General features: G+C 40.0%; 1 protein-coding gene across 1 annotated transcript in view; it reads left to right on the top strand.

Moving 5' to 3' along the window:
• The window catches only part of bmp1a (bone morphogenetic protein 1a), a 77,433-nt gene that overhangs the window by 22,272 nt on the left and 39,935 nt on the right, over positions 1 to 15,226 (top strand). Inside the window, exon 2 of the mRNA XM_015339797.2 lies at positions 13,889 to 13,999. Within this exon, the coding sequence (XP_015195283.1) occupies positions 13,889 to 13,999 (111 nt within the window). The remainder of the gene's footprint in view (positions 1 to 13,888; positions 14,000 to 15,226) is intronic.

Below are 15,226 nucleotides of genomic sequence, written 5' to 3' on the forward strand. Positions count from 1 at the left end.
CAGACATAAGCCCTTATTTAGAATAGTGTGTATAATTTTGTCACTGTGTTACAGAAAGATATTGCTGTTCTGGAAAACAGTTCAGGGGATGGCAACCAGGTACATTCCAGAGCTTAAGGAAACGTCCTCCACCGACAGGCTGAGGGAAATGAACCCTTTTAGCCTTGAATAGGGAAGACCACAAGCGGACCTGATCGAACTATTTAGAATCAGTGACAAAGTCAACCCAGTGGACTCCTTCAGAGTGAACAGTGACAAGCAAACCAGGGGACACAAGTGGAAACTGCTTGGAAGTGCATTTCAAACCGAGAGCAGGAGGCACTTTGTCACCCAGAAGATCAAGAGAGCCTGAAACAACATACCCGGCCATTTCGCTGAAGCCAATCATGGCCTCCTCCTTGGCTACTTTCAATAGATGGCTCTCGTCTGTGACCTTTTTCTTATGTTATGTAGCTCTGTTTCACTGATCTGCTGTATTATTAATAGTGTGAATTTTTTTTGTAAACAAATTACTGAAGAAGTTTTATAATAAGAACTGAGTAATTTCCCAAATTGAAAAAAGACATGAGAAACACTTGGCACCCATTCTGCTGTTTAAGATAACATTGCCGAGGCATAACATGAAGCAGAAGCACTTTGGATTTTTGTCCTAGACATTTATGATCTACCTTTAGGTGCATCGGACATTTCCCACAATTTGTGTTTCAACACAAATTCAGTAAACAAAAGGGTGTTACTTGCACTGATTAGGGAAATATAAGTTCCCATGCATTTTTTAAAACAACTTTGCTAAAGCAAACAAAATAAAGATGGTCTTCAATTGCTAAAGCAAAATAAATGGCAATGACCCACATGTGCTCAGCACTAGTTCAGTTAAATATCTGAGTAGTATGGAGTCTGTGTTACTGCAGAGTTTTGGAGGTGTGCATGCCCTAGTGCCATTCTTCTGCAGTGAGAAAATACCTGTTATGAAATTTTCCGTTCTCCTTCTTCTAAGGTCAAGGACGCGCTAATGATAGGGTGATTCAAGAGCATGGACTCCATGTGCAGCACGGTCAGTTTATTCAGCTTTAATCACAGAGAGACACTTCTCCTGATGTGGCATGATTCACATCCGAGGGCGAGAGGCTGAGGTGAAGGAGTCTGATCAGCAACAAGGCAGCTAGCTGGGATCTCCCAGCTGGAGGAGTTAAATCCCTTGTGTTGCTTTCGTGTTGCACATTCTGTTGTAACTTGGTTGTTGCTGTGCATTGTAAAAGTGAAAATGGGTCACTTGAGGCTGTTTTGAGGCTGATTTCAGGCAACATTCAATAATAATTTAGGAATCTGTTGCAAAATATGTGACAGTGAGAGTTTGCCAAAATAGCCCACTGTTCTGTCTTATCCCTGAGGTTATTCATCACTACTATCACATTATGACCAAATTAGAGTCTAAACCGGGGACCACAAAGCCCCCTTTAGGGTTTTGTATAAAGAAGTGCAAAAATATCTTAGTTAGGAGGAAAAGGTCTCATGCACCAGGTGTAACTGTTCTATTATATGTAGGTATCCCCAGGGCAGGAACAACTTTGACTGCTAAACAGGAGCAGTGTGCATGTACAGTATTTAAGAACCGTGTTCAGTTTTATATGTGAACAAAAAGAATGCACTAATTTGAAGCTACTGTTTTTTTATGATGTGTTGAGCACTTGAAGGCAAAGTTGATGTAATATCTGTGTCCAGACAATTTTGTTGTATTATTTTTTAGATTTGTTTTGTGCACACGTATAGGTAATGTTGAGTAAAAACAAAGATCTGTTCAATCTGGCTCATCTGCTAATTTCTGTTCAAGAAACAAGAAATGTGTCAGTTGTGAAATTAGGTTGAATTTTTCACAATGAAAATCTTTCTTCAAATTACCACTGATGCATTCTCTGCGGCAATTAATTTACACACTGTTTATACCAACCGTCAAAATAAACTGAACACTTAAAACTGCAACAAATTCACAAGGTTATTATCAGGAAAATGATGATCTTTGTTGTAGTGGGGTTACTGGCTCCTATGGGCTCTATTTGAAGGTCACAGACTGGTAGTTTGGTCGCTCACTGATAAAAGTCATGCAAGTTGTGTATCTGCGACATTGTGGTCTGTCATTGGCGGACTGTTTGTCTGTAGCGTCTAGCCAGGAGATTGAAATTGCTGGCTGTGAGCAGACTTAGTCTTGCCCTTAAAATACTGGTGCTTTAAGAGCCTTGTCCTCTCGATAAGTTGGGAGCATTGATTCTTTTTTGCAGTTTTTTAAAACAATTTACCTCAGCCTTGACATTCATCCAATCATTGGATTGTCACTTTATCGTCTGTGCTCAATCAATTCTTTCTCTAATGAGTATTGTGGTCAGTCATGAATGAGCAATTAATCAAAATGATGCCAAAAATTTAATAAATATCCAAAATCCATACGCTATAATTTTCTACAATATGCATGCAGTGTTAATGTCTTGAACAGCTATCCACTTACCTTCTTATGGAAAGCAGACCGGTCTGGAAGAAATCATACCTTGCGTATATTTGTTTCCTTCTTGTCACATCTTGCTGCTTTGGCAAAATAGATTTTTTTTCTTGGGACTAATTGTGAGTGTTCACACTGTGGAGAAGCATGTCAGAGGTGTTGATTGGTTTCTCCTGGACACGAGCACTCAGTGGTGAAGCGTTTGGGTGTGATGCTGGACTCTTCTTTGGTGTATGCCCCAGTTCTTTAATTTGAGCGACATTCCCATCATCTGAGAAAACACCTGAATTTGAATTTAAATTCCTGACTGTGTTGCTGATGGCAAGGATACAGAAGTGACTCTTAACAGGCTTCAGCATGTACATAAACTAGATTGTTGGCGTGCGTACCTATTACTCCAGAGCCTGAATTTTTAATGCATCTGCAATAGCTTATAAAGTCCTTTATGGGCTTGAGTTTTCTAAACTTGAGAATGTAACTTATTACATTGTTGTTCTGAGGCGTTAAACTTTCAGCTGCTGCGTTCCATTTCCATGGAACACTGAATCCTTGAATTTAAACCCAGCAGTTTTTTCAGTGTGGCTTTGTGTAGCTATTTGCAACTGGGGTTTGTTTTGCATTTGCACTTTCTTTTTTTCCTGTGTAGTATTGTATGGTGCTCTGGAGTGCAGAATGTTTGACATGGGAGGTGCTGTATGAAAATAAACATGTGTGATGAAAACATGTGCTGTCTTTATCTCTCCCAAGCTGTTGTGGGTGTTGCTTCGGTCAGTCGGGTTAAGGGTGGGTGTAAAGCAAAGGGGAATGACTAGTGATTCAACTTTTATTAAACAAAAAATTCTGCAATATGTATGTATTTAATTTTGTACTTTTTCTTGCTATCCATTTGAAACACAGCTGCCACCCCATTCACGCATAAATCATTGGCTTAAAGCATTCCATCCCAACTTCACTAGCTTTCTTTTACAGTCGCCATCAGCACCATTTGGGAATTCAAAGTCGAACATCTGCAAAATGGCAAAGAGTTGGAAAGCCCTTGGGTTATAAATCACCCGTAAATTAAGATCTCAGTCTGATGTGCTTTGCTGGGAGGTTTGGAATTCCTAGGACATACTCCTGGCTGTAAAACTGGATGACATTTCGTAAATGATGCATGCTCTGTTGGGGTGGTGTACTCTTGGGTAAGGATGGACATGCTGTGTGTGACTCAGTCTCATTTCCTGGTCTTGTTCATTACATTTATTCAGTTATTCACATCTTTGCTGCTATTATAGGGACTTTCTTTTTTTGTGATAGTAGATGCCGATTTGGTCCTTTTTTGTCAATACAAATCCGTTTAAGTAGTGTGCTTGGACAGAATTCATATTTTACGTATAATGCACAAATTTAAAGTTTCTGAATGCGGAGCTAATTGAGCATTTCCTTTTTGTCCTTGAACAAGGAAGTTACAAGATGGTGCCTTTTGCAGCCTGTAATGTCTGTGGGAGTTTTGACTAACCTGTTAATGTGAAGCTTAGGGATAGCATTGGCCCCTCATTGAGTGTCTTTTCATGCCATTAGAAGAAAGACTTCTTTTCAACCAGGATTTTTGATCTGTTTTTATATAGATCATGAGTTGTATTACACAGGTGGGTCATATAGAAATGGCAATGATGGGAGATTTTAAGCTAATTACTTTATTTTTAAAATGAAATTACACCTACAGAAACCTGTAGTTAAAGTAGCATTTAACAGATTGCTTTTTGTTTTGTTCTAGAATAGGGAAGCCTGCAGCTCATGGAACAGGGAGTCTAGTCCATTTCACTGCATTGTCTGAACATTTCAGTGCTTTCTTGGTTCCAGAAGTGGCACACATTGAGTTTCTTTAAGATCAACTTACCTTCAGACTGCACATACTTCTCCAGTCAGTCAGGCAGCACTGTGAAGAGTTTTTGCTGTCATATACTGTATGAGCTTAAAATATTGCATAAACAGCTGTTATATCATGCATGGTTATTGCTAAGCCTTAATCAAATTGTTTAAAAGTTTGGTTAGAACTGTGTTGCATAGATGAGCAAACATGGCTGTTAAACTTTTTGTAACTTTACTGCAGATAAGTTCCAGATGGGATGGGCAAGAGCTTCCATCTGCCACTTGAAGCATCAAGAAGACATTTTCTGACTTTATATAGTATATTGTAATATTTATATAGTATAAGGTGGAATGAGAAGTCATAGGAGAACTCTGAACACTGAACACTGTAACATAGCAGCATCTGATCTGCACAGTTAGTAAAGGATGCTCTCTAATACATAACCTGTTTGTAGGAATTGTTTTAAATAACTTAATTGGGGCCCTGATAACTAGAACCAAATTCTGATTTGTCTGTTTTTTTGTCAAGATGTTCTAGTACATGCTATTAACATACTTTTAGTCTTGCCTATACCTATACATCAATTATAAGCTAACTTTTCTGCTGAAGCTCACTTTAATGAAGCAGGGTTATGTGCAAGGCTGGTGTACCATCATGGACCATCGTGTTCTTGTATGGTCGTATGTTCTGGACACTCAGGTAAAGAGAGGGGCAGGGCTGTCAACTGAACACCACTTGGCACTGTGTTGGAATTGACACATGGGTATATCAGTGTTTTTCATTTGGGAATGGCTGTTAGATGGCTCCATCTGGAAAGATTTCTGCACCTTAAAAATAACTGCTCCTATTCCAGGTTAAGTTTTAGAGACTGAGTCAGAGTGGTTTGTGTTCAGACCCTCAGGTTTTTGGCAGCTGTGGAAATCTGTTGCCTGATGGCAAGCCTAGGACACTATAGTGGACACCAGTGATAAGGACACCTGTCAAATTAAAGAGGAAAGCAATTTTGAGCAATACTCGCACATTTGTCTACTTATTTGAGACGGATCAGCTGGCCAAGCCTACTGTGATGATAGAGCTTCTGGATTCAGGATAAATATGTATAGACTACAGATTCAGTCTTGACTGTAGGAGAGTACAGTGACCTAGAGAAGGCAAATTCTTTCAGGGGTCTTGTGGGAGGTGTTGTGGGACTATTGGTTTCCAGCACTGCTTCTGCTTGCTGTCTGGTTCTTTTTTTTTTTTTTTGGAGTGAGAGCTGAATGGCATTATTGAGTTTGTTCAAGGTGAGCTTTGAACTCCTCTAAGGGGCATCTCCTGTCCTTGTTCCTGTTAGTGATTTTCAAGAACAGGATGCCAAGGTGCAGATGAGGCCTGGAAAGTATCCAGTGTGATACTTGGTGGATTCGAGTTAGCGTCTGTGCTGTTTGCAGATGATGATGTGTTTCTTCCTTTGTCCTGACTGTGAACTCCGACACACATTCCAACGTTACATGTGAAGCAACTGGGATGGAAATAATAACTTTCTACTCTGCTGGGTGTGTCAAATCTAATCTGTCAGGGCTGTCTCCAGAAAATAGCAATGGATTGCTTTCTCCGGGAGGTGGGCGAGCACCTGCCATGGCTAGAGAAGTTGGATTACCTCAGGATATTCTTCATGAGCCGTGCATAATAGGAGTGGGAGATCAGTCAGCGGGTTGGTGTGGTGCCTGCACTGTTCCAGGCAGTGTGCTGATCTGTCAGTGGTGCAGCAGGAGCTGAGATGTTCTCAGATGAAGCTTCGGGTTTGCAAGTTGATCTCTGTGCTCATCCTCGCCCATGAACGGTCATAAAAAGGTCCTGAATTTTAGGGAAATGCCTGAAAGGATAAAACTGAGTGTGCAAGCATTGAAAGTAAGCTTGTTGGGCTTACTTACAATGACAGAATAAGGAGATCAGCTATCCAAAAGTGCCTCAGAGGACAGGGGCTATTCCTAGAGGGATTGAAAGGGGGCTAGCTAAGGTGGTTTACGCACCTGATATAGATAACCTTTGGAAGACTTCCATTGGAGCCATATGGGACATGGCCCACTGGCTGAACACCTCGAGGCTGGCCCAGAGCACATTTCCAGGACAATATCCTCCATTTGGCTTGGGAACTGATGGGAATCCTCCAGGAGGGCCTGGAATCTGTTACGGGGAAAGCTCTCCGACATGCTGGCATGGCTAGGAAATTGGACTGATGAAGAATGGGTGGATGGATGGATGACTTGCGTGATGTTTTGTTAGCAAGCTTTTCAAGTAAGACAAATCAGAATCAGAAAGCTGCATCGCAAAAGGTCCTAAAGTGTTGTTACTGATTATTTCACTAGAGTTTTATTTATTGTTAGAAACAAAAAACAAATCCTAAATTAGAATATGTTTAATTTAAAAATCATTAAAGTTTTCAGAAAGGCATCTGGAGGTCTGTTCCTGCGTTCAAGGCTTGTAGAGCCAGCCATAAAACTTACTGTTCTGATATCACAACCTACACTAATATCAGATGTAAAGTTTGTTTTTGACTTTTATTTGATGAACAGAAATGAATTGGGAAATGCTGTTTGTACGCTAAGTGCCATAATCTGAAATCCTTCTGTTACTTTCCATGAGCTCTGGAGCGTACATGAACATGCAATGTGGTGACACAGCAGGGATACAGCCCTGAAAAAGCTTCAGCTTCTGTCATTAGAATACTCACCTTCTTGCTGTGTGTCTATGCATTCTCTTGGCTGTTTTATGACAGTGAAAGATCTTGAAATGTGTGCAGATTTTTTATTCATGGCTGTGTTATGGGAGATGAGATAAGTGAACTTTCTGGTTTTTCATGCCTGTGAATATGGCTTGCCTCTTCTTGTGTTTGAGATTTACACCTTTCTTATTGCTTTCATTAGTTCCTAATCTGTTTTCAGTACTGAGAGGTGCCCTCCACCTTTGTACAGCATTCTTTCACTAAGACTTGCTATTTAGTGTTGGGAGGAGAATCTTGCAGCAAATAGTCCTGTTTACCTAATGTTTGAATTTAATTTGAGAGAAAACCAACTGCTTTTTTACCACAGAAAGTTTTTAGAATTTGAACTGAAGTCTTGTTGATTCCTTGCTAAAAGGAAGAGTTTGTTTCTCCTTCCTTTGCTTGTTACGATGTGTTCTGAGGCAATATCCTATCTTTTTACATGTCAACTTTGTTTATTATTTCAATATCTAGTCAGTAACCATTTCTGAAAAAAACATTTTCTAAATACTGTATATGCCAAAAACATATCTGCAAGAAGAAGGACAGGATATGTATCTAAATTCCTTTGCTTTTGATTTCTGTATAGGCTTAAAGTTATTACAAGCTATAATTACAGTGATATACAGTATTACAAAACCGAAAGGCAAAAAAGAAAGGTGATCATCACAGACGTGCACTGAAAATTCACAAAAAAAAACACTGAATAACTGATATTTTCATGTCTTTTGGAGAATTAGTAAAGTCATTACCTGGATATTACCCATCAGATTCCAATTTACCACATGTGATGAGCTACTTAAATCACTGAACTGTAATTAAAGTTTCATTACCTTCAATTAGAGGCAGAGCATCCAAAAATAAACTGTGAAGAACTAAGCTTTAATAAGGACATGACCTTCTCACACTCTAGAAGTGGGGTGTTCATACCTGAATGCTCTTTATAATGACACAAAACCACCTAAATACATCTCCTTAGAGTGGGTGATACCTTGTGAGAGAACGTTTCCTTAAATGACACATGAAGTCATACACTTGGCATTGATGTGTGTCTTTTGAGAGCATCTACTATATAATATGTTAGACATACTGGGTTTTCAATGACAGTTAAATCCTTCTTAATACAGAATGTAATATATTTCTCAGCGGAGCCAATATGATGTTTCTGAACCCAAACAAAAGTGCGTTAGACCAAATGTGCTTGACAACAAGCATTAAAGATGATCCATGACAGAGGGTGGAGGCCAAGTTTTTTTCTCTGTCCCTATCCAAATTGAAATGGTTTTTGGATCAGACATTTTTTTATCTGTCCACAGTAAAGGGTTTTTTAGCATCTTGAATCTCACAAAATCTTCTGAACACAGTGGAGCATACAGTGGGAAAATTGACCTCTGTGCAGTGTTCAGATCCTTTTTTTTGTTTTTGTTTTTTTCTTTGTTAAAGACAGGCCTGCACTGTTAAGTGCTGCAAAATGCTCATTTATTTATTTTTCTTGGATTTTGTGATGTTTTGTTCGTCCAGGAAAGTATGGAAAGCTTCGCAGGGATGAAAGAGCTTTGTTAGCAAACCTTTGCAAGGATGCCTCTAATGGGTTAAATCTGATGTCTCCCTCTAAAGCTACATCAGCTTCTCTCCTAAATTATCTTGCCTCCATTTCAATCAAAAGTTTAGAAGCCCCAAAACGCCCATTTTGCAGACTTGCATCTAAGAACTTCCTTCCCCTTTTTCAGCCAAGACTAATTCCATTAGCAGTTTAAAAACAGTGGGTGTTTCTCCTGTAATTATCCATTAAATCTACCATCAAGCAACATTAATTTTGAAAAAACAAGTAGGAAACAATTTGGATTCACCTTTTTCTGGGCACCGAGTGTGGATGGAATTAATCTAAGTATGGAGAACTCTGGAGGCCATTTAGATGCCTGGAGTAGCTGGTGTATTTAGGATAAATTGACAAATGCAAGCTGCAGTCAGAAGCAATGTTCTCAGCCATTTGTGAAGCGCTCGGACAGTACTGCCAATAACGAGCTACTTGTGGGAATGTCTTGCCTCCCATAGCCGGCACTGCAATGCTAATACTACAGGATAGCGCACTTCCTCACATTTCACACCTCTTTCCCACTCGGGTCTCTTGAAGCGGTACCGAGTGAGTGCGGGTTGGTACTTTAACTGCGTCAGCACGCGTAGCCTGCAAAAAAACAGGTACAGGTTTATTCCACGCTGAAAGGAAAAGAAAAGACTCACAACATTTTGGCTGTGGAGCCTTCTTCATTTGACACCAGAAGAAGACTCCACAGCTGAAATGTCATATCTCTACTTTTCCTTTTTGCATGGAATAAACCTTTACCTGTTCCTGAGTCAGTGCAGCCTTCTTGAGGTGTCAAGGAGAAATGCCATCTCACCTGCTCCTTTCTCCAAATTTGCAACACACTTGGCCTCTGGTTCCCGAATATATGGGATAGGAAGCTTGACACCAGAATATGAATTTGAATTATTCACACCTGTTAACTAATACATTGCACTGCTGTATGTCAGGGTGCATCACTGTGAATTGAACGCTGGAAACTGTTCAATGTTAAATTATGTCAATTTTCTCGATGACTCTGCATCAGCTCCTGCATGATTCTCTGTGGCTTGAGATGATGATGGTTTCTTATTTTAGTAGTTACATTTTGTCTATGGCTGCCTTTAGACCAAGGGGTGTAACTGCTGTTCTGTGGCACTGTAGGACCGCAGTTATACTGATACATGAGATCTCTTAATGGCTGATAGAAATATCTGTTTACTTAATTATAGCAACATTACCCTTTTACTTGATGCTTAGGTTGGAGTCCCTCTTCGTGGTACAGTAATTAATTGAATGCAGCTTTTCTAGTCTATACTTGTCCATTTCATGGCCATTGTTTGGGTAAAGACTGGAAAAGAAGCAGGGTTTGCTGAATTATTTTTCTTTTCTTTGTTTAAACCAGCTCAAAGCAGATGAGGGCTTGAAATAATTGTTGCCATCTGAATGTACTAAATATCAGTAGCATTCCTGACTTTCTGCAATTTTAAATCCGCCATGGCCAAAATGTTTTTTTTTTGTTTCAGTGTTGTCTGCTTCTGATTTGGTTCCTTTCTAAACAAGCTCTAAAACAAGAGCTGACACACAAACGTCAAAAAGAAGGTACAGTAACTAGGACATACTGTGCAGGTAATGTTTTTTTTTTTTAGCAGCAGTGGCGCCACCTTCTGGTCTCACAAGATCTCAGCCATTGCAAGCAAGGCAGGATGTGGTCAGTATTGGGGATTAGGGACCTCCATAGAAATGATCCAGGTTGCTGCTGCAATTTTTGTTGTGGACCAGTAGGTGGTGCTTTTCCTTCTAGGCCAGAATTTCTTGAATGAAATGCTAAACCAATAAGATAAGATAACTTTATTGGCCATATACAGTTTCTTGCATTAGGAATATGTCTTTTCGCATACCCCAGCTTGCTCTCCATGAGACACACAGGCACACAGGTGGGGAGAGAGAAGCTTGGGGTCAGAGTGCAGGATCAGCCATTGTACAGCGCCCCTGGAGCAGTTGGGCTTAAGGGCCTTGCTCAGGAGCCCAACGGAGTAGGATTCCTCTGCTGGCTGTGGGATTTGAACCGGCAACCTTACCAGCCACAGGCGCAGATCCTTAGCAACAGAGCCACTGCTCCGCCCTTGCCAATGGTGGTGGTTAATAAGAGCAAGGATGTTAAACTTTGTTTCTAGGATTAATCCCTGTCAGTACTTGTACAGTCTAGCCTGCCTAATGTTCCCCCTTAGTCCAACTGATAAAATAGTTCTCATTCAAAACACAGAATGGGTACAGCGAGTCACCCAGGTGTGGGCTGGATTGCACATTTATTCTAATGCAAAAGGCATTTTGGGATCTTTTGAGGTGAAAAGCGCTATATAAATGCAAGGAGTTATTCTGCTAACTTTATTTTTGGAGAGTGGTTTTGCGTTGTGACATTAAGGGTGTCTATTCTGTGTTTTAACCCTTTGATCATGAGTGAAACACAAATCACTGTGCATTTCTCACGCTGCCCTATATAAACTTGAAGCCAGCACTCACATTTTCAGAGCAGTCCAAAAATGTTGTGCAGTGATATGCCTCTGTGAACAATCATGGACACTGTGATATGTTATGCTATGGATGGTTGATAGCATCAGGATAAGTTACTTCTGTTATTGGTTCACTTTGTTAGTTTCCAAATTGTTATTCTGTAAAACTGCTCCTTTACATTTCATGTCTTGGTGTCAATCTCCAGCATCATTACAAACATATGTTTTTACCACTCAAGTCTGGAAAGATTTCAGAGGCACAGTACACAAAGATGTATGGTATTGGAATTAATTTTGGTGACTGAGTTCTATCTTATTGTCCTTTATCCAAAAATAAATGACTTTACATACATCCATCTGTTATTAATAAGCCACATATCCTGGTTATCATTGCAGAAAATTGCCTATCCTGAAAGCACATGATGCAAGATGGGACTTACAGCATATTACTCTTGTCCGTCATAGTGTTACAGAAGAGGAGACAATTTAGAACAACCAGTCAACCCTAACAATTATCTCTTATGAGACAGGTGAGATAGGAGGGAACTGGACTGAACATACAAACTCCATACAGACAGACGCTTGAGTAAGGAGTTGAACCCTGGTCTTTGGAGCTGTGGTGCAGCAATCCCAGCCTAAATTTCACCATGCCAACCCTAATCAACAAATGGAACAACATTTTTGAAACAAACATTTATGCACAAAAGCCAGAATGTTCTTAAATGTAAATGCATTATTACTGGAGTCTCCGGTATGGAAAGCTAGCTTATGCATTTCTAAAGTGTCAGTGCAACCCCTATACTAAAATGTTGCTGCCACTTGCACACACACACACTAGGTCACTCATCAACTGCAAAATTAAGACAAAAGCAAATCACAGCTAATTTGTGTGCTGGCTCACGTAAAACGCTTGTTAAAATGTTGTCAATGTAACAGTATGCACATGGAGCAAATGTCCTCTTACTTCTGCAAGCCAGCAGTATCTTGGCATGCGGGGAGCAGGAAAGCAGCATCGACAGTCCTCTGAGTGGACATTTCTTTTTTCTTGAAGCACACTGCCATAGCAACTCTTAAGTCCCATTGTTCTTTTCAGCCAAGTGCTGATTAGATTCTCCCCAGCAAAGAACGAAACAAAACGTGTACAAGACGCTTAAAAAAAATTAAAATGATGACCATTGAACAGATCTTAAAATCAAAACACACATAAGGTGGAGCGTGGAAATTAATTGAAATTTCTATGTGCCGTGCTGAAAACCCTTTGCTATAGGATTAAATCTGACTAAATGACAGACACAAATGGCACTCAAGCAGAAAAACCACTGAAGGAATTTACTTACTTATTACAAGGAAAAGTGGTGCATCTTCTTCTTAAATGAAAGCCGAAACAGTAATTGACTGGTCACAGTCTGGTGAATGCAGTGTCCAGACAGGCTCAGCGTGGGAGGGAAATGATAAACTTGTCATTGACTGGCTTTTGTGCTCAGGCTTTTCCTATCAAACAAGTTCTTGGCTACTTGCATGTCTCTATTTGGTATTATAGTCTGTGCTCAACAGCCTCTTGCATTGAGTTCTAAGGTTCCAGGGTGTAACAAGCCATACAGCTTCCATCTCAGTACACCGGAACCAGTTTGCAGTCATGCTGGGTTAATAGCTTGAAGCATTCTCCTCTTTTTGCACACTCTGCTTTATCTTTTCCAAAACATTTGCTTTTTCTCAGCCAATGTAACCTACCACAAGCCATTAAAACAAGGATGTCTTCATCAAAGTAGTATTGTATCACTCCTAAAATTCTCCTCAGTAAGTTACTGACTTGCAAGGCTTTGAAATATTTGGTTCCATCATACATCTCTGAATTCCTCCATGTGCACACTCCTTCCTATAGGATTGCCCATTGTACCTGGAATTCAATGCCACATTACTGATGACCATGACTTCTCTGTAGCTGCTCCATTTTTATGCTTTCCTGTGACCCTTTGAGAGGCAGATTGACTAGTTTTAAATCTAAACTTAATACTCACTTAATAGGCCATAATAAACTCTTACTATACTGGCCTATGCTTGAATGTCTTACAGTTTGTATTTTTATTTTTAAGGATTTTTTTTTTCATTATGTATAGTGTGCTTGGGTTTTCGAAAGGTGCTGTATAAATAAAAATGATCATTTTTATCATGTGCTTTACTTTTTGCTGCTTGGTATTGTTTTGCAGAATAGCCAGTTACAAATGTGTTAATTCCCTGTTGATTTCTCTGTTACTTTAACTTCTTCAAACTGTGATCTTGATTTTTTTTCCTGCAGACCCGCTTAAGTTATTTTTTGCAGACACTCTGTCTTGCCCAGTGAGATATTTTAAAAACATGATTCATTCAGCAGTAATTCATTTGAGCATATGTATCCCAATTAAATTGTGCTTTAACTCGCATCTTTAAAATATGACAATCAACGGCATAAATTTTGTTGCAAGCTGCAGACTCTAATGTGAAAGGCAGAACCAGATGCTGAATGTTTCGTGTTTGTTGCCAAATGTTGAGTAAACATCCACAGATAGATGCTTTTGCTTGAGCAACTTATAAAATGTGTGGTGGATTTATTTGCTATGCAGTGGGAGTCTCATCTCTTCCACTTTTGCCCCATACAGGGGAATTCACTTTGGTGTGTGAGAATTGTTTTGGTGCCAGACTGAACCCATTTGGCCGGATAACTCATTGATTTTCTTCTTGCTCTGTGCAGCTGCCTTTCTGGGAGACATAGCCCTTGATGAGGAAGACCTCCGCATGTTCAAGGTGGACCGGATTGTGGATATGACTCGCCACACCATCACAAAAGTAAATGACACCACAGGTGAGTCTTGTCAGTAAGTTGTGTCAGTTGTGGCTGCCTGGATACCCCCTATCTTCAACATGTCCTCTTGTCCTGACAAAGTTACCACAGGGGAAATGTCTGAGTCAGCTGTCAAACGATTTGCGTTCTGTGTTGACAGTTCTCATTGATCCCTGTTAGTATTTCTGCTTTTTGTTTGCTTTGCTATTCCAGTGCAAACAGAGCAATGCAAAGACTTCCGGAGTCTGAGGAAGAAGGGAGGAGAGGATCTCGGTATAATGTTTGGCCTAATGGGTTTTACAGCACTGTGTGACATGTTTGTATCTCTACAACACTGACAGGAGATTGGCAAAAAAGAAAGGTTTTCAGACACTTTCTGAAAAAGAGATGGTATTTGAATGATACTGTACCAAAAACAGAAGACAGATAGTAATAATAACTAACACTTTAATATGCTTTTTCTGGACACTTCACCCAAGCACTTTACACAGGTAATAAAGACTCCCCTTCACCACCACCACCAATGTGCAACCCCACCTACATGCTGCAGTAGCACCTGGTTATTTGGATGTTTTCCCTGTCAGTATCGAACTGTTGGTGGGCTCTCTTTCATGGAGAACCACCATCAGAATGGAATTAATAAATAATACAAGAGGTAATAACTAAAAGCATGGAATTAAAGGAGCTGATTTGACTACTTGTTCAATAGGTATGCCTTATGATCGCTATACTTCCAAGGGATATGTTGGATTGTGGTGGTGTGCTGTCTCAAAGATGTTCTAAGATTTGTTGACAGCAAGTCTAAGGGGAAAGATTTGAAAAACATTCAGCAGTTTTATCCCCACATCAGAGTTCCTTACCTTGTTTTGTACCCTGGTACTATGTGGCTGCTTTCCCTCCCCATCGGAGTCTGCCCACCACCCCCTACTTGTTGCTTCTCAGTGCTTCCCACTCAAGCCGGCTGCTGCAAATGGGTTGTTTCTGGCCTGTGTCCACTGGGCTCTGAATTTGTGTGAAGTGTACCAAGTTAAATTGATCACATTGATTAAAATGCTCAAACTGATGCTTTAATGCTGCAGTGAGCCCTTCCCAGATTTATTATCTTGAGATTCTCTGATGTTACAAAGAATATTCTAAGTGCTTGTAAATTCTGTAAGCTGCATTCAAGTGTTAAAGATTAATTTTACTTGACTCAATTGGGTATTTTGTTAGACCGCTGTTAGAAATGATTCTTAGGTTAGTGAAATT

This window comes from Lepisosteus oculatus, chromosome 2 (genome assembly GCF_040954835.1).
Source record: "Lepisosteus oculatus isolate fLepOcu1 chromosome 2, fLepOcu1.hap2, whole genome shotgun sequence".
NCBI lineage: Eukaryota > Metazoa > Chordata > Actinopteri > Semionotiformes > Lepisosteidae > Lepisosteus > Lepisosteus oculatus.